Below are 19,292 nucleotides of genomic sequence, written 5' to 3' on the forward strand. Positions count from 1 at the left end.
CAAAAAGGGAGTCCAACCCGGTACTAGTAAGGTGTACCTAATAAAGTGGCCGGTGAGTGTATATAATGCATTGCAGTAACAGTAATGTTTTATTTGGTACGAATAAACTACAGATTTCTTTTTGTAATAATAGCTCTTGCAATACCGCATATTAACAATTTGAGCTAAAATTATTGAGAAGTATAAACCATTTAAGGGACTTTTAACAAAATTATAGTAATGAAGCGAACAATGCACAGGTCTGTCCCTTTGTCCTCTTCCTGTTTTTCAGATGACTGTGGATAAACCTCACCAACTGTAAATATGAGAGTGGTGAGTTTCTGTTATGTCATTTTAACACTAAACAGTTTTGTTTTATTTTTATAATTTACTGTAATGTTAAAAAGTGTCTAAACATTCATATTCATGCAGTGGTATGTTTTTTTTTTCTTTAGTGCGTCGTGCTGCTCGCAGATATGGGATACGAGAGGCAGCAGAGGGAGAAGACTGGACTCTATTCTGGACTGACTGCTCAGTCTCATTAGACAGAGTGATGGATATGAAGCGTTACCAGGTGTTTACTGTCAACAACACTCTACTCTTATTCATCATCCTGATTCTCCACTTGCTTAACAAGATGCTTACATTTCCCTCACACAGAAAATCAACCATTTTCCCGGCATGAATGAAATCTGCAGGAAGGACTTGCTCGCACGTAATATGAACCGCATGCTAAAACTCTTTCCGAAGGAGTACAACATTTTTCCTCGCACATGGTGCCTTCCTGCGGAGTGAGTATATTTGGGTTCAATAAACAGTTGTTTTCACAAGTTTTATTCTTTAGCATTTTCTCTTTCTCAATGACCTTTAGTTATAGTGACTTCCAAGCCTACACCAGAGCCAAAAAGCACAAAACATTTATCTGCAAGCCAGACTCAGGTTGCCAAGGTCGTGGTATTTATCTTACCAAGTCTAACAAGGATATTCGGCCAGGAGAACACATGATTTGCCAGGTGTACATGTCCAAGGTAACACAATGTTCATTAAACTTTGCTTAATAGAAAGAAACACTGTCATAATTCTAATAGACCATTTCAATCTTGTGATGTTCTTGGCCCATGAACATTTCCTGTTTATTGTTAAACTATTTCATAACTGCAAAAAAGGCAATCCACTTATAACTTTACGTTAAAACAGCTATTATAACATGTATCAATATTTAAAACTTTTTGGTTTCCCGAAAGTTATGGAAATTAACAATGTATAATAGGAAATATATTAGGACCATTGTTATCGTTTACATCTCTCAAAATGGTCTATATGCAGTTAGATTGGAAAAAAGGTCAACATAATAAAACAGGTAAACATACATGTACATTTTTATTTGTTTTGTTTCTACAGCCATTCATCATTGATGGGTTCAAGTTTGACCTGCGCATTTATGTGCTGGTGACCAGCTGTGACCCCTTCCGTGTCTTCATGTATGATGAGGGACTCGTCCGTTTCTGCACCACACATTATACTGAGCCCACTGTCAACAACTTGGTAAGAGACTGAATATTCAAAATTGCAACAAATTAATAAGTTTTAGTATTAATCATTTGAAATGCACCAGTGAAGTAGGTTTTATTATTTATTGGCTGATTTTTTGAACATTTAAAATCGCAATTTTTAAATCAGTTATAGCATTAAAAAGGCCCATATAAAAACACTAGTTTATTGCTGGAATGTGTGAAGGCATTAAGTTGTATATAATGTCTATTAAGCTTTGTGCACTGTTCAAATTTACTACCCTTTTGTTATGTCAGGGATGAAAACATCTACCTAATTCAACTGCTGTAAAAATGCATTAGATAAATAATTTTTTTCAACAAACAACAATCAAAAATGCATGGTTATATGGTGTCATGGTTTTGCAATCAAAAATGTGTTTAAAATGGAAGTCAGTGGGGCAAAAACAGCCACAAACAGTAAATTATGGAGAGAGAAAATGAAAATCTTATGCAGCACAAAAACTAACAATGCATCAAAGGCGATGTTGTTACTAATCTTTTACATGATAAAAAGGTAAAAAATCAGTCCACAATTACTTTTTATATTAAAAATAAGTAATTTTGTGTTTGTTTTTTTCACCAAATCAGTGACCTCATTTATAAATTTGACAATTAAAGAGGTAAAATCCTGTAATTTTCCAAACAATTTAGTTTTTTTTAATTAGGACTGAGATTGATTAACGGATTTATGAAAAAAAAAGAAAAAAAAATTAATCTGATGCATTTTTACAGCACTTTAATTCAGTGGATGTTTTCATCCCTAACATAGCAAAAGGATATTAAATTTCCCCAGAGTGTATCGTTGGGGGTTTTATTTACATTTCAAAGCATTTTCTTAAAATATGTGTCAAAATAAGATTTGTCACTAAAAAGCAGTCCACTAGCTGAAACACAGATAAGGTTATGACCAAATTAAGACTCAAATCACCCCAGAGTGGATGAAAACACCCCCAACAGCACATAAGGGTTAAAGAATATTGTAATGTTGTTCCACTGATTAAATAATTAGACACTTGCCCAGTCAAACTAAAATCTGCACAAAATACAATTAATAATAATAATAATAATGTTGACAGATCGACTCTTTGTTCAATTGAAATGATTTGATTCAGGAATGTTCTAACAAGTATAGCTCAACAATAGTGATGTATTTCTGTGACAAAAAATAAAGTGGCTTTAACACTATCGTATTAGATTTGTTGAAATCTGTTCTGGATAATGTAAACTAAACTGTTTCCCAAGCTCATGCAAATCCATCTAAAAACTACATTTTCTAAGTTCTACAATGAGACAAGCCAGCATGCATTACTCTGGTCACTCACTGCATAGCAATACAGCTGCTGCAGTAACGGTAGTGAAACCCACAATGTTATCAAAATCCCAGATAGGCAGAGAGTGTGTGAAAGCACTTTGTTAAGCAAGTGACAAAAACTGGTCATGCTGTTGGCTAATAGTTTTTAAAACGGTGTCTGTATAGCAGCCAAAAATCGAATCAAATAGTTGAATCATTAGTAATTATAATTGCTTAATGCTATAATGGTTCATAATAGAAGTAAGTAAAAATCTGGTAACACTGACTGTAAATAGGTTGATAATTCAATCTTTCTCTTTAAAATCTACAGGAGGATGTTTGCATGCACTTAACTAACTATGCCATCAACAAGCATAGTGAGAACTTTGTACGCGATGAAGATACTGGCAGCAAACGGTAATCTACAGCAGTGTTTCTCAACCACGTTCCTGGAGGATCACCAGCTCTGCACATTTCCCATGTCTTCTTAACCAAACACACCTGATTCAGATCATCATCTCATTAGCAGAGACTGAAAGACCTGTAATGGGTGTGACAGACAAAGGAGACGTCCAGAACATGCAGTGTTGGTGGTCCTCCAGAGGGAAACACTGATCTACAGTATGTTCTTAAAGATGATGTTTTTCATTAAAACAGTATAGGAGATGATTGCTCTTTATTTGTGTCCTTATAGGAAACTCTCTAGCTTCAAGAAGCACATGGAAGACATGAGTTATGACACTGAGAAGTTGTGGACGGATATTGAGGATGTCATCATTAAAACACTGATATCAGCACACCCCATTCTCAAACACAACTACCAAACCTGCTTTCCCAATCACGCGTCTGGCAGCGCTTGCTTTGAGATCCTGGGATTTGATGTCTTACTAGATCGTCGACTGAAACCTTGGCTTCTTGAGGTTTGAGCTCCTTTTGAGGCTTATTTTGTATTTGTGGCTCAGCTCGCCCTATGAAGCAGTTAATGACATGTGATGTAGCAAAAGCTAGCAAACTTTGTTGTGTTTAGGTCAACCATTCCCCAAGCTTCACCACAGACTCCCGTTTAGACCGGGAGGTGAAGGACAGCCTGCTGTATGACACTTTGGTGCTGATTAACCTAGGGGCCTGTGACCGCAGGAAGATCACAGAGGAGGAGAAGCGCAGAGTAAAAGAGAGACTCCAGCAGAACCGCTCGAGAGAGGCCAGGTACCACAGAGACCACAGCTGCACTTCAAGTGGCTGTTCATATGTCATGTCTAAAAGTGGAGACTGCACCACTTTCTCCTTTCTAAAGCACTTGAAAGCTCAGCTGCTGGTTTGCAAACCCCAGGTTGTACATAAAACATTAAGAAAACTTGAAATACTGAAAAAATAATCATAATTTAGTTTTTCTGCTCTCAAATTTGCAAGTTTATATCCCAAACACCCTTAGTTCTATTATATTATATATTATATTCTATTATATCCCTTAGTTTCTATTTCATAGGTCGCCACAGCAGAATGAACTGCCAATCATTCCAGCATATGTTTTTACGCAGTGGATGTTCTTCCAGCCGCAACCCAGCACTGTGAAACAGCATGCACACTAATTTACACACACTCATACACTACGGACAATTTAGTTTATTCAATTCAACTGTAGCACATGTCTTTGGACTCAGACCCAGAGGAAACCCATGCCAACATGGGGAGAACATGTAAACTCCACACAAAAATGCCAATTGGTTCTGCCGGGACTCTGTGCAGTGACTTTCTTGCTGTGAGGTGACAGTGCTAACCAGGATGCAAATTACAGGGGAGGTTGGGGGGCTCTGACAACCCCCCCCTAATTAATGTTTTATCCCCCTGAAGAACATCAAAACAAGATGTATTGGGGGGAGTCTGCCTTATGAAATGGTTTGCTATGATCTCTATCTAAAATATTATCACTAATTAAAATAATAGATAATGTAAATATATATTTGACCACCCCTATTATGGTTCATACCATTGTGAATGCATGTTTGCACCAAAAATATGACTTTAGCCAGCAAATCTAGGCAGGGTAAGTGTTATTGTAAAATAGGGGTTTGTACTGTAGGTGTCTATAAAACTAAATGCATGGTTTGTAATTTAATACACACTTGCTGGTACATGGAAATTAAACAGTAAAATAAAGAATCTGTGCAGTCTTTCATGGTCATGCCCATTAATAGGTGCAGGAAGGCATACCTGTCACCATTTAATTAATATTACAAATATCATTGAGAACCACTCAATATCCCTCAAAAAAAGTCATTCATTCATTTTCGGCGTAGTCCCTTTATTAATCCGGGGTCACCACAGTAGAATGAACCGCCAACTTATCCAGCACATGTTTTATGCAGCGGATGCCCTTCCAGCTACAACCCATCTCTGGGAAACATCCATACACACAATTTAGCCTACCCAATTTACCTGTAACTCATGTCTTGGACTGTGGGTGAGCACCCGGAGGAAACCCACGCGAACACAGGGAGAACATGCAAACTCCACACAGAAATGCCAACTGACCCAGCCGAGGCTCGAACCAGCAACCTTCTTGCTGTGAGGCGACAGCACTACCTATTGCGCCACAGCATTGCCTTTAAAAAAAAAGTGCTTTTTATTGATAAATAAATTAGTCATAAATTAGTAAATAAATTTGATTCAATTAAATTAAATATAGAACTTTGATTCACTGAGGCATATTGCAGAACATTGATATTATGACCCTGCCGATCAGCAATGAATAATTCCCTGATATCTCAAACTAAGTTTCTGAATTATAAGATAATAAGATTTTGGGGTCCGTTTGCTGATTTTTAAAGATTACTGCAGAGTATAGTAGATGATAAAGTATGCTATAAAATATGAGCTCATTGGTGTAGTGTAGAATACTAACTGCATCATAAGTGAAGCGGGGCCCCTTACTGCATAATTAAAATAGTGCATACACACGCTATAGATTATTTTGTGTTAAAAGACTTAATTGCTATAAACAAGATTGTTTACAAATGAAAATAGAATGAAATCGTGCCTTTTTACATTTAAACTACACTACTCAAGCTTGTGAAAGAACCCAATATGCATTTCACCTTGGAAAATGTCCATAATGATTATTAATATTATTCAAGCATTTTTCTGCATGTTCACAATGTCTGAAATGCCCATCTGACGTGTGTGCTGATTTCAGTGCTGAGAATATCAAGTTTGGAAATCCAGTCCTTGCTCATTGTGATCAAATGACTTAACTAAACTAATCAAAGTGAAACTGAAAAGTCTCAATGAATGATTTAGACAAAAACAGCAAGAACAGTTTGAAATAGGCTACTCTTTATTTATTTTTTGGTCATACATATGAGACATTATTCGAAATTAAATATTTCACTTCTCAAAATTTTGACTTTATTATGTACTTATTTCATTTCTTTTTTAATTTGTAAATTATCTAAGTGGAAGGCACGGTGGCTCAGTGGTTAGCACTGACGCCTCACAGCAAGAAGGTTGCTAGTTTGAGTCCCTACTGGACGAGAAGTCATTTCTGTGTGGAGTTTGCATGTTCTCCCCGTGTTCACATGGGTTTCCTCCAAGTGCTCCTGTTTCCCCCACAGTCCAAAGGCATGTGCTATATGTGAATTCGGTGAAAAAAAATTGACCGTAGTGTATGAGTGCACGTGTGAATGCACGAGTGTATGAGTGTTTCCCAGTACTGGGTTGCGACTGCAAGGGCATCCAATGCGTAAAACATATGTCGGAATAGTTGGTGGTTCATTCTGCTGTGGTGACCTATGATAAATCAGAGACTAAGCCGAAGGAAAATAAATGAATTTAATGAAGTGAAATATATTTTTTTATGTATGAGGTTTACAGTGTTTTTATTGGTCATTAAATCAAATTGAACAATCTATTTTTAGGGAGAATGTTTGGTTAACAACCATTTGTTGTTGAAAATGACCTTAATGAGCAGCAACCCCAACGGTTTTGTAGTTTCTACATTTAAAGTAATGAATTTAAGAGCCCAAAAGACATGATGAGGAAGTCGCCTTTTACAGATCTAGTTAATAAAGGCTTATTGTCAACACAAAAAAGTCTGTTTTTTCAGACTTTAATATTAATATTGCACAATTTTGAGTCTTGCAGCTTTATTTAAAATCTCACATTCGAAATTGTTAACTCACAGTTCAGTTCTTAATTCACACTTCTGACTGTTTTTTTAATCTTTTAAGTGCTGCCTAAATGCGTTGATGAAACCCTTTAACCTTGAACCATGCATGCATGCCTTATTTCTCTAAAGGAACGAGGAGCTTCGTCAGTCTCAAGCTGCAAGTATGGAGCAGATGCAGAAATATGAAGCAAAACACATGGGTGGTTTCCGGCGAATTTTCCCTCGTGACGGAGGAGAGAAATATGAAAAGTATTTCCAACACAGCAGCTCTCTTTTCCAGGAAACTGCAGCTTCCAAAGCCAGAGAGGAGTGTGCCAGGTGTGCAAATACTGCTGATTTGCTGGATTGTTTTAACTCAATTTTAGGTCAAATGTGGAGAAACTCAAAATTTCCAGTATCAATTTTATCCCAACAATTGGGTTCATCCATATTTGACCCATTTCATTTCGTATCTATCTGTAGGCAGCAGCTGCAAGAGTTGCGTCTGAAGCAAGAGCAGAAAGAGAGAGAAAAGAAAGGATCACGCAAACAGGATCTTCAAGGTGAATCTGCAGGAGAAAAAGTAAAACCAAGAAAAATTCAACCCCCACATAAAACCTCAAACTCAGTAAGTCATTCAGTTGCTTTGACTTGCCACTAGAGGGACTCTGTTGCCTGTATTTGATAGGCTGATGAATTCCATATGGACTTTTCTTTAGTTACCAGCAATGCTAGAGCAGTCCAGCGTGAGGGAAGAGACACCTGTTTCTCTTGAGCGGATTGAGAAAGAGGAGGCCGAGAGAGTCCGAGAGCTTCAGCAGCGAGAGACTCTCCTGTTGAATATGGGTGTGGTGAATCAGGTCCGCCAGCTTCTTCAAAGTGCCAATCATCTTACTCAGTGTATCAACCACTCGCATGAACAAGCCAGCTTTCCTCCACACTGCAGACACGACCACAAGGTATGGAAGAGAAAAAGCAATAATTACATGGATGATTCAGGCAAAATACAAAAGCATTTATATAATATTGTGTCAGAGTTTAAGGGTTTTTTTAACTGTGACCAAAAACATATCATATTTTGAAAAATCTCTGCTTTTGTTGAATGAATGTAATTTGGGTCTAAAGCAGTTTTGAAATTAAATGTGTATAATAGTTTGATGCATTTTAATATCATTTTAAATTTAGTTTTTCATTCATTTTCCTTGGTCTTAGTCCCTTTATTTATCAGGAGTTGCCACAGCAGAATGAACCCACTTTTCTAGCATATGTTTTACACAGCGGAAGCCCTTCCGGCTGCAACCCAGTACTGGGAAACACCCATACACACTCATTTACACACATACACTATGGCCAGTTTATGGAGCTAATAATATGCCAAAACCATCTTAATTTAAATTGTGTTAATTTGAATTATTGACAATTATAATTTATTAAATCTGAATTTTTATATGCCATTAAACATTGGTTTGAATTTGAATTTCATAACTTGAATATTGAACATAGGAAAAGTACGACAACTGATTTTTTCAAGGCTGAATTTTTTATAGACGTATTTTGAAACTTCAGATTTTTTGTGTTCTGAATTCAGACTGCAGATATTGGGTTTGTAAATATGCAGTTTTTAAATTTTCAAGATGAAGAAAATCAGAACATCAAATTCAATATCCTAAAATTCAAAACCAGAAATTCAGACTCAGTAGAAAGTAGGTCAGGGGTGATCAACAGGGAAGAGTAGACGATCACCGAAAAGTCAAAACTAAGCATTTTGGGCAATCACTGAGCTGTGAGTTTACTGGTGTATGTGAGGCTCATGAGGACACAATTTGTCTGCCAACTGACTATCGGGGGTCAGCTATTTTCAGTAGTTTGTGTAATAAATATATACATGCTTCAGTGAACCAAATTCGAATATTTAATTCAATTACATCTCACTGGTTAATCAACTTTATTTATGTTTTTGGTGTTTTGAGGGATAAAGAGCTGATTCGGACCTATACTGTAACCTCTGATGGGTTATTTCAGCAGACACAGGCCTCTTACACCTTTACCAAAGTCACATTTAAAGACTTTTCAAGCTCTTTCCAGGTGCATTTTCAAATTTTTCCAGCATTTTACAACTGTGGTAAATGACATATTTGCATGCACACACTTCTTCATCACAAGATGAACATGCTATTTGTTACAATAGTTCTATAGTACAGCATAGCATGTAATATAGTATAGGGAAACTATAATGATATGTTTGATGTCATGTTTAACTTTACTATTATTTTTATTTGAATGATCTGATTTTTCCATATATTTAAAAAATATGACATTATTTTTGGCTAATACACATTGAAACCAAAATGTCCAATGGTTGTCGCCAAATCTCTATCTTTGTCACTGAATTGTTCATTCAGATTTGTTTGAATCGGCTCATTTAAAAATTAATTAGGTGACTCACTATGAACAAATTCATCAGAGATTTCTTGTTAACCTCGTTCGTTAAGTGCTTAAAACTTTGTTTCAAATGGTAACAACATAAGAGGGGTGTTAAAGTCTATACTGGTGTGAACAGTGTACAGGAAAGGCCATTTGATGAGTTTTCAACATGTTTGTTTTATGTGACCTGAAATAGAGAGCAGCCTTTCTTATACTTAAAGCTAAAATACATATGAGTTTAATTTTACATTTGGCTATATGTAGATAAAAAAAAAAGTTTATTTTACCTATTTCCAACCCCTCACCCTCGTAATTAGTTCATAACCATGAATCAAGCAGAGGTAAGTGATTCTTAGTTTTGACTTTTCGGTGATCGACTACTCTTCCCTGTTGATCACCCCTGACCTACTTTCTGCTGAGTCTGAATTTCAGATCTGAATTTCTGGTGTTGAATTTTAGGATATTGAATTTGATGTTCTGAATTTTTTCATCTTGAAAATTTGAAACTTTATTTTTACAAACTCAATATCTGCAGTCTGAATTCAGAACACAAAAAATCTGAAGTTTGAAAATGCGTCCATAAAAAATTCAGCCTTGAAAAATTCAGTTGTCTTAAATTTCAGATGTTCAATATTCAAGTTATAAAATTCAAATTAAGAAATTCACATTCAAATTAAGATATTTAAATAAACAACAAAGTTTTTCAGAAACATCCTGATTTAATAAATTACAGTTGTCAATAAGTCAAATTAACACATTTCAAATTCAGATTGTTTTGGCATATTATTAGCTCCATACCAATTAAGCTCATTCAATTCACCTATATCACATATCTTTGGACATGTGGGGGAAACTGGAGCAGCCAGAGGAAACCCACATCACCACGGGGAGAACTTGCAAACTCCACATAGAAATGCCAACTGACCCAGCTGGCACTCGAACCAGCAATCTTCTTGCTGTGGGGCGACAGTGCCAACCACTAAGCCACCGTGTGACCCCTGTAGTTTTTCATTTCAATGTAAATTTGATTAGTTTTGTTAAATTTCTTAGCTTTCTTAGCTTAGCTTAGCTTTCTTAACAACTTTAATATATTTTTATTTAAAAAGATTATTATACGTTTATAATTAATATATTTATTCTAAAAAATGTAGCTTATCAAATTTATTTGTTGCATCCCAAAGAAATATTTCTCATTTTATTTTCCATGTATTTTTTATTTTAAATTATATATCAGTTTTCAGATTTATAATAACTGATTTATTATTTCATTTTTTAGTAATTTGCTAATAATAGGCTTTTTTTTAGATTTTATGAGTCTTTTTTTCTGATATTTGTATTTAGCTTTGTATTTATTTCAGTCTTAATAGTTTTAATGCTTCAGCTTAAACATTTATTATATTTAGTTGAAAAGGCAATAAATAACTTTATTTTCCGTTTCATTTTATTTTAGTTTAGGTTTTACTCATTTATATTTTTATAACTTTTTTATTTAAAATTTTATTTTCAAATATTTATATTTAGCTTTGATATATATTTCTTTTAGCACTTGAGCTTGTTTTAGTTTAGTATTTTCATTAAGTTTTCCATATATATATTTGTGCATTTTAATTATTTTCATTTTAGTAATACTTTGTGCCGGCAGCGCAGTGGCTAACACGGTCGCCTCACAGCAAGAAGGTTGCTGGTTCGAGCCCCGGCTGGGTCAGTTGGCATTTCTGTGTAGAGTTTGCATTTTCTCCCCATGTTGGCGTGGGTTTCCTCTTGGTTTACCCCAAAGTCCAAAGACATGTGCAACAGATGAATTGAATAAGCTAAATTGGGCATAGTGTATGAGGGTGAATGTGAGAGTGTATGGGTGTTTCCCAAGACTGGGTTGCAGCTGGAAGGGCATCCGCTGTGTAAAAAAACATATGCTGGATATGTTGGTGGTTCATTCCGCTGTGGACACCTCTGATAAATAAAGGGACTAGGCCAAAGGAAAATGAATGAATGAATTTTTTTTGCTTTCCTCCACATTTCATTCTAAGTATATTGTCGAGTTTAAGTCATTTCATACTAATGTTTAAGATTTTATTAGTAAATTCTTACTTTTACACTCTCTTTCCAGTTGGACACGCTTGCAGAGATATCGTGGAGGCAGAAGACCATCTACTCTACAATGCAACATCAAATTCTTGCCAGAAACAGGCCCAGTCTCCCGAATGTTCATTCCCAATCACTGCAAAACCGAAAACCCTGGCCCTCTCTAGAACACGGTCTCCTCCAGCCTGTCCAGACCCAAGCAGCAGCTCTCAAACACTTCGGTCTAGAAGAGATGGTAGTGTCAAATGCAGAGCAGCAGGCTAATCTAATGAAGGCCACTAGTGTACAACAGATACCTTTAACAAGTGATTATCATTGACTTTTCTTTTACTTATGCTATTGTAAAATATTCAGAGTAAACTCACACTTTACTCTCACTCTCTCTGCTTTACAGTCAATGGGTCTTTCATTTGGCGTCAAGGCAGTCTGAGCTCCTCTCTGGCCGAGTCGAGAGCAAGAGCCACAATGTTGGCTGTGCCTCCTCTTGGTCCAGGACGACTACATCGTCCCACCATTTTTCATGACCCCAACTCTCTCTACATCATCTCCACCCCGGCTCCTCTTGTCCCGAGACCACACCTCTCGCACGACCTCCGAAAAGCTCCTCGCAGGGTACTTCCACATGAGCACAGCCACTGACCGGGGATGACACAAGTCATTCAGTAAGAGAATAAAGACTCAGGGAAGGTGTTTTGTAATGAGTGAAGAGTTGAAGGTGAGAAGGTGCGCATTCACTACCTGTCTTCCAGACTGGAAATGTCACATTTTTGTCTTCACTTATTTTATTTAGAATGCCATTTTGCTATTTTTTTGCTGTAATTTGTTACAATTGCAGTTAATCTTTTAGCCTATTTTGGAGAATGCAGAGGGCTGGTGCCTCCTTCAGCCTTTAATTGTAGATATTATTGGATTGAAACAAGCCATAAGTTCATGATTTAAATTAATTGAATGTGAATATCCTTTGTTTAACACAGTCTTGTAAGCTATTTCATGTCACACTGAGCCAATTAGTATAAATAAACATTTTAATGAACGTTTTTTGTTTGTTAGAATGCTGATCTAAAAGAAGAGGTCAAATATTTCAATTCATCAGTGGTTTACGGGTCTTGTCCACCCAATATGACTTTTTAGAACATGAAAATAAACAGGGTCCAATATTGCCCCATAATTCTTCGAAACACAGGAATTTATATAAAACAGAGTATGCACATTTTTTTAAATGCTGGGTTGTTTAAATCAAAATATGGTCAAATATGGACAAAATTATGCGTTCATTTCTTTTTAAATTACAAATTTAACCCAATGGTTTGATTCGTCCATCCTTATGTCAGATAAGGACAACCCAGCCCAGCATTTCGATTGTACAAACTAAATAATTACAAATTATATTAGCTGATGAGGAGTTTTAGGAGCATATAAATTGTAATCTCCAGTGCACGTATTACTAAAATATTTTTATCAAACGTTTTATGTCATAGTAAAATTTAAGAAACATTGAATTAGAAAATGATGCTGTAAGTTATGTTGAATTTATGCAGTCATAAATGATAAAAATAAGCAAATTAAATAAATAAATTACATATAACGAGAGCAATTACGGACTGACGAGGACGAGTCAACGGTGGTTTGGGTGTTTCATCAGCTGTAGTAAAATAAGCGTTACAACACCCATTCAGATGGTCTAATCTAATGAATCATTTACGGAAAATGTTTCGTTAGTTATAATCAGACAAACTTCAACTATATCAGTATAATAAATATAAATGCATTTTCGCACGCAAAAGGACACTGTTTGCCGAAATCACAAGAACATCGCATCCAAGGGCTTGCCTCGCCCCGCTGCTCATTATGTCCGTCTTCTTTCTTAACCTTATTGTTGGATTATTTCTGGAAATTATAATTATTATACAATTATATAATTTTTAGTTTATCCTGTTTGGGGTATTGGTAGCCATTAGAATTATTTCACATATGAAAAATGTATTCCTTTTTAAATGCATGTGGCTTCACTTAAAAATTTTCACGGTGCTTTCTGATAATGCCAAAAGAGAAACGTAAAAGTAAATTACTAAAAAGTGAAAGCAGCTTAACATAGTTCTAGTAAAGTCCACATTTTAGATTCGTTAATTTTTTATTATTAGGATAAATAATATTAATATATTTAATGCTTACTATTATGAGAAGATAAATTTAGTTTTTTAACAATAATAAAACCAATAAAAATAAAACGTGTTCATGTTAAAGAGAAATGCAGGGGTTGTGTTGGCGAGACAGATTATGCATACGCTTAATTTCGCGTGGCTTGATGTAATAGTGCATAAAATGAAGGCATAAAATCGAATTGTTGTTTCTCCGCTCGTAAAGTTACAGCGGAAAATGAAAGCAACTGTGCTTTGAAAATATCTCGCAGCTGTTCAGCCCCGTGTTGTTTGCTTTCTTATTTTGTTCAGACAATCACACTTGCCTTTCGTTCCCCTTTTACGGTGCAAACATTTTTAAAACATTTTCGATTTTTAATAAGCAAACAAAAAATGCTGGTATCTTTGTTTATCGAATGCTCTTGTTCACACCCATTAATATTATTGCATTATCACACAGTATAGATGAGCTGAATTTTGCTCGTCCTTTAAATGCTCAAATGTGTCTAAATGAACGTACAATGTCCACCACACGATGGCGGTATTACTCTAAAAGCAGGCAGAATAACGCGCCTCTTCCAGCCTAACCATTTACACTTACTTATTTTTAAAAAACTAATACAATATATACAAAACATAAATAAACCAAGTGACTAATAATAAACATTTACCTTCTGACTGGAAATTGGGTGAATTGAAACATAAAATGTAAAATATTAAAACGGATCCCTTCTCTGATGTGAGAGTTGTGTGGCAATATTCTACTGTAAACAGACTTAACGGGTGGTCTCAGGTTTCTTGAGTTGACTGATTTAAACCTTTTTACCGTCAATTCACTCACTCTTACTGTACTTGATTACATGTCATACACGATGTAGCTACACTAATTGCAGCAGTCTATATTACAGTAGATGAATTGCCACACAAATATCCAAATCATATAGTCATATATATGAACATGATAACAGATATAAGGTATAACCTTCATAATGTGATGGATCAGAATTTTTGTTATCCCACTGGAAGCATTTGGTTTTGTGCTTGTGCTCTCGGGTTGGCACTGAAATGGTTTACCAATAAGGCTTGTACTCCGCCTCCCCCTCTACCTCCGAGAACTCCCTCTCTCCCCTTTTTCATCTCTTCTTTTCAGTCTCTCCTGCTCTTCCTATCACAAGATCGCGCTTTGTCTGTTTGGAGATTGTGCGCGCATCCAATGATACAAGGAATCAATAACTGACGCCCATATGAAATGAGTAAAAAAGGAAAACTATTTATTGCTCGGGGACCGTCACTAAGGAGTCATGTGGGTGCAGCTACGGATACATTTGTTTGCATGAATATTTACGACATTTTACGCATATAATTTCCACCTGGATGAATTCGTTTTTATTGCAATAGCAGACCTGAATTAGCTCAAACAACATAATTTATCTAGAGATTTCTTTATCTCAATACTGGTTGCCAAAGTTTCACCGGGAGTTGATCTTTCAAGCAATGAGTTCCTACTTCGTCAATTCCCTCTTCACTAAATTTAAAGGAGGCGATTCTCTGCGCTCCAACTACTATGACTGCTCAGGCTACGCGCCGGATCTTGGAGGCAGACCATCTGTGCTGTACGGTCACAATACAGGATCTGCGTTTCAGCACGCGGCTCAGTTCCCGGATTTCTACCACCACGGTACATCATCATTCTCCCACGCGTCTTACCAGCAGAGCCCGTGCGCAGTCGCGTACCCTGGAGATGCCACGGGAAACATCTTGGGCCAGGACGGTTTACAGAAACAGTCGTTCTTCGGCGCGCCAGATTCGGATTTTACGCAGTTTGGGGATTGTAACTTAAAGGTCAGCGGTATCAGGGATGATCTGGACAGTCCAGAACCGTGCACAGCGCAGCTCTTCCCATGGATGAGACCACAAGGTGAGATGAGTGAAGAGAAACACCTAGTCTGTTATAGTCCCATATAAAACACTGCAGACAATGCTAGGCCTTCTTATGACCCCCAATTAAACGCTTTATGGCACCTATAGATTACTAAGGAATTAACACCTCTTAAGAATATCCGGATTACGTGTGTACACATTGTGTTATGGCAGTGAATAGAAACTGTCAGGATTTTTGACACTTCGTTACATTATTAACAGATAGATATATAGGCCTACCCACCTTATTTTACAACATGTATTTTTTTATTAAAATACACAGACTTCATTATAACCATTCACTCTTAATTTGATTGACATTAATAGTATTAATGTTCCAAAAAACAATCATACACTAAAATAATGATGTTTGCTGTTTGTTCAAACTATTTATTTAAAATTAGCTAAAACAACACAATTCTTTTTTTGGCAACCTAATTGCTTTATGTTCAGTCAACTTAAATTAATAAAAATTAATATGTTGACTTAATTCCTTCATACTGTCCCAACACAAACCGACTGCGTGGAACCCAACATTTTTACAGTGTCAAGCACAAAATCTTTGCATTATAAACAATTATAGTTATTACTATTAATGATAAAGATCCTGTAGTGCCATTGATTGTTCCAACTAGCACACTGAATATTTTAATTGCTCAAAATAATCTTTAGATTATCAAAGTGTTCGTCAAACGAAGAAAATCGTTTTTGAGAACCCAATCCTTAATGAGAAAGTTTCTCATTGGCATCGAGGGCTCCAAAAATAACTACTTAACTTATTAATGAAATATTTCCTTTGGCACAAAATATTCTTCAAAATGCCAATGGTCTTCACACTAAAAAAGATTATTGTGGAGAGCTCTTAAAATAAAATATTTTTTTATTGTAAAGAACGAATAATCTTAATAACTAATAAAGTAACTACTAAATAACTAATAAAGAAGTAATAATCTAAAATAAAGCTTTTTTTCCAGCAAATAACCTTGCCTTGAATATTACAGGTTCCTATAGAACCATTAGTGTAAATAAGGAATCTTTATTTTTAAGAGACCTGATCCCAGAAAAAAGGGTTCTTCTATGCCACCCATATAAAAGCTCCGTTTTAAACCTTTATTTAAGGAATGTATAAGAACAAAGTAGGCCTACAGCATAACGCACTATTTGCGTGCAGGTAAAATATCCGGTTAATGACACCGGATTAAAGTTACTAATTACCACTCTTGCGTTAAAACTATACGATAAGTATCTTAATCAAAAAGTCTTTCACCAGTATTAATGACGCTTCTCTTCCCCCCTTAGCTACCGGTCGGAGAAGGGGCAGGCAGACCTACAGCCGCTACCAGACGTTGGAGCTGGAGAAGGAGTTCCTATTCAATCCTTACCTGACCCGCAAGCGGCGCATCGAAGTGTCTCACGCACTGGCCCTCACTGAGAGGCAAGTGAAGATCTGGTTCCAGAACAGGCGTATGAAGTGGAAAAAAGAACACAACAAAGACAAGTTTCCCAGCAGCAAAGCAGAACAAGAGGAAATAGAGAGAGAGAGGCAAGAGGGGAGCCAGGTGTCAGAAAAACACACATCTGGAGAAGAGGACTCGGAGGCTTCAAGCAATTCTAAATAGTCTATTGACCATAAAAACATCACTGCAATCGATCAACTTCAATTAAATAAAAGTCTGAAGTTCACAAACGTCGTTGACACGCAAAGGCTGTTGCATCTTGTATTCAATTTATTGCAAACTTACGAGGCATTTATGTTTACAGACAGTGATTATTTCCGCTAACTATGTTTTAATGAGTGTCAGTTTTGTAAGATTTCACTGGTGTGCTTGTCCTCATGAGGTTTCTGATGCAGTGAGGGCATGTGAGGCGAAGGCTGTGTATGGTCTGCATGGCGTCTGTTCCCTTCGAATTAGTGGAAGTCACAATCTAAGAAATTCTGTCTTCAATAACTGTTTCAGCCTATTAAAATGGGACGAGGAGTCAGCATTAGTGAGTGTATATCTTACTGCAAGACAATGCACTTTTGTTATTTGTTACTGTTCGAGAAATGATTATTCAGGTTTACATATATTCAACCGAACTACCTAACATGTGGGTCATTGCGCCAATCATTTTGTCAGTGTATCCATGCGTTATGCTTTCCTGAAAGTGGATGGTTCAAACGCACAATGTTATTCTAAAAAATGCTGTGTAAATATTTGATATTGCAGTTCCGTGGAAGCACTGGTCTATTGTATTTTCTATTGTCTTCAACTGGAAGTGGTTCCTGAAAGAAGCCACAATAAAATTCAAGAAAACATTTCCTTTGTCGCATTTGTTCTTTTTTTCCACTGTCCCTTTGATTAACTCATGAAAGTTTGTTGTGTTTTTTGTAATTGTTTACAGCCATTAAAAGAAAGTAAAATTGCAAATAATTAACTTACTTCTTCAAATAAAATTATTAAAGTTGTAAAATGAACCATGAAACAGATTACATTAATAATTTATAAATAAATTATATAAGTGCATTTTAAAATAATCCCTTTGAAATAGATACAGTTTTAAAGCATATATAAATATTATAAAATTTGCCATCTATTTTCTATGTGAGATGCTTTAAGGCAAGCATGGGTCGTCTGTGTTTTTGTCTGGTAAAAAAAAAGGACCTGGAGATCTTATAATTTATAGTTATGCTTAAATACGTTACAAACTCAATGAACGGAACATTATTATTAATTATTATTATTAACAATTATTATTAAATTTATATTATTTTAACGTTACTACTCACGTATATTTCCAACAAAGTGTTGAGGAAAAACCATTTGACCCTAAGCCAAAAGTTCATTATGAGCACTTCGTTTCATGCAGGCAATTTACAGGCGTTTATGACTCTTGCTGGATTCCCGAGCAGTCTGGTCTCGATCTCAGTCTCGTCATTTATGAACACCAAGTGCCAGATGCCTCTTAATTGTGGTACCTTTCTTTCAGGGATTTCGGCTTGGTGGAGCCTATAGGAAATTCATTGCCCGAGATTAACATTTGAAGATACTAAAGTCCTCAGAGCTCTCCTCAATGTTCCTTTTGGTCAATAAATGTCGTGTTGTTTGATTCTACATGTTTATGTGTATTCGTTGTGTAGCCTACATTGCATTTATTCGTTGCGGTAATAAAAAGATCAACAATGCAATTCTTTTACTTGACTTGAGGGATTATGTAATTTTCATATTTATTTTTTCAAAGCAAAAATAGCATACTACAAGATAGAAATATAAAACCTGGTTATAAAGAACGTACGTTATATTTGGCTTTGCAAAAGTCCTCGTAATTAAAATCGTAGAGACTATAGGCTTCATTCACCTCAATATAAAAAAAAAAAACTGCTTAAACGGAGTTTAATTACTTGTTCTTAATTCAGCAAATGACATTTATAGTTGTAAGAAAGGTAAGCCGATTTATAACGTCGTAGGCGTGTTATCTTAATTTCGAATAATCGTTTTTCTGTATAAGGGAATAGTTAATATAAATATTCGATGACTAATTCCGTGATTTTTGTTAGACTTGATCTGCATTTGTATTCACGAAACAAATGAACTGCCAAAGTCCAATACCAACAGAAATCATATTGAATTTTTTTATTATTACCTAGTGTGTGTCATTAAACTTATGCAGGAGAGAAACGAAGTATGTTAGATATTATGATTATGTTAAAAACATTAACGCGTTTTAATTCAACATTAAGGCCCATGTTATGAGAATTGGCTTTGTTTTAATTATGCGAA

The 19,292-nt window shown here is 35.8% G+C and overlaps 2 protein-coding genes and 1 long non-coding RNA gene across 3 annotated transcripts; 2 read left to right on the top strand and 1 right to left on the bottom strand.

Annotated features, from left to right (window-relative positions):
- The first annotated feature begins 221 nt into the window (after nt 1–221).
- On the top strand, nt 222–12,112 carry ttll6 (tubulin tyrosine ligase-like family, member 6). The gene is made up of 13 exons (XM_056469549.1): nt 222–312; nt 435–553; nt 640–770; nt 851–1,007; nt 1,381–1,524; nt 3,155–3,240; nt 3,518–3,743; nt 3,851–4,029; nt 7,118–7,306; nt 7,451–7,595; nt 7,687–7,926; nt 11,499–11,778; nt 11,868–12,112. The coding sequence occupies exons 2-13, from the start codon at nt 533–535 to the stop codon at nt 12,110–12,112; spliced, it is 2,043 nt and encodes a 680-aa protein (XP_056325524.1). The 5' UTR covers nt 222–312; nt 435–532.
- On the bottom strand, nt 7,818–17,198 carry LOC130238510 (uncharacterized). The gene is made up of 4 exons (XR_008838636.1): nt 16,914–17,198; nt 11,839–12,108; nt 11,480–11,696; nt 7,818–7,907 (listed from the first exon to the last, which is right to left on the bottom strand). It is a non-coding gene; the product is annotated as an uncharacterized LOC130238510 (long non-coding RNA).
- On the top strand, nt 14,737–17,830 carry hoxb8b (homeobox B8b). The gene is made up of 2 exons (XM_056469550.1): nt 14,737–15,529; nt 16,831–17,830. The coding sequence occupies exons 1-2, from the start codon at nt 15,106–15,108 to the stop codon at nt 17,148–17,150; spliced, it is 744 nt and encodes a 247-aa protein (XP_056325525.1). The 5' UTR covers nt 14,737–15,105; the 3' UTR covers nt 17,151–17,830.
- The last annotated feature ends 1,462 nt before the right edge of the window (nt 17,831–19,292 follow it).

The sequence above is a fragment of the Danio aesculapii genome, chromosome 12 (assembly GCF_903798145.1).
Source record: "Danio aesculapii chromosome 12, fDanAes4.1, whole genome shotgun sequence".
In the NCBI taxonomy this organism is placed as follows: domain Eukaryota; kingdom Metazoa; phylum Chordata; class Actinopteri; order Cypriniformes; family Danionidae; genus Danio; species Danio aesculapii.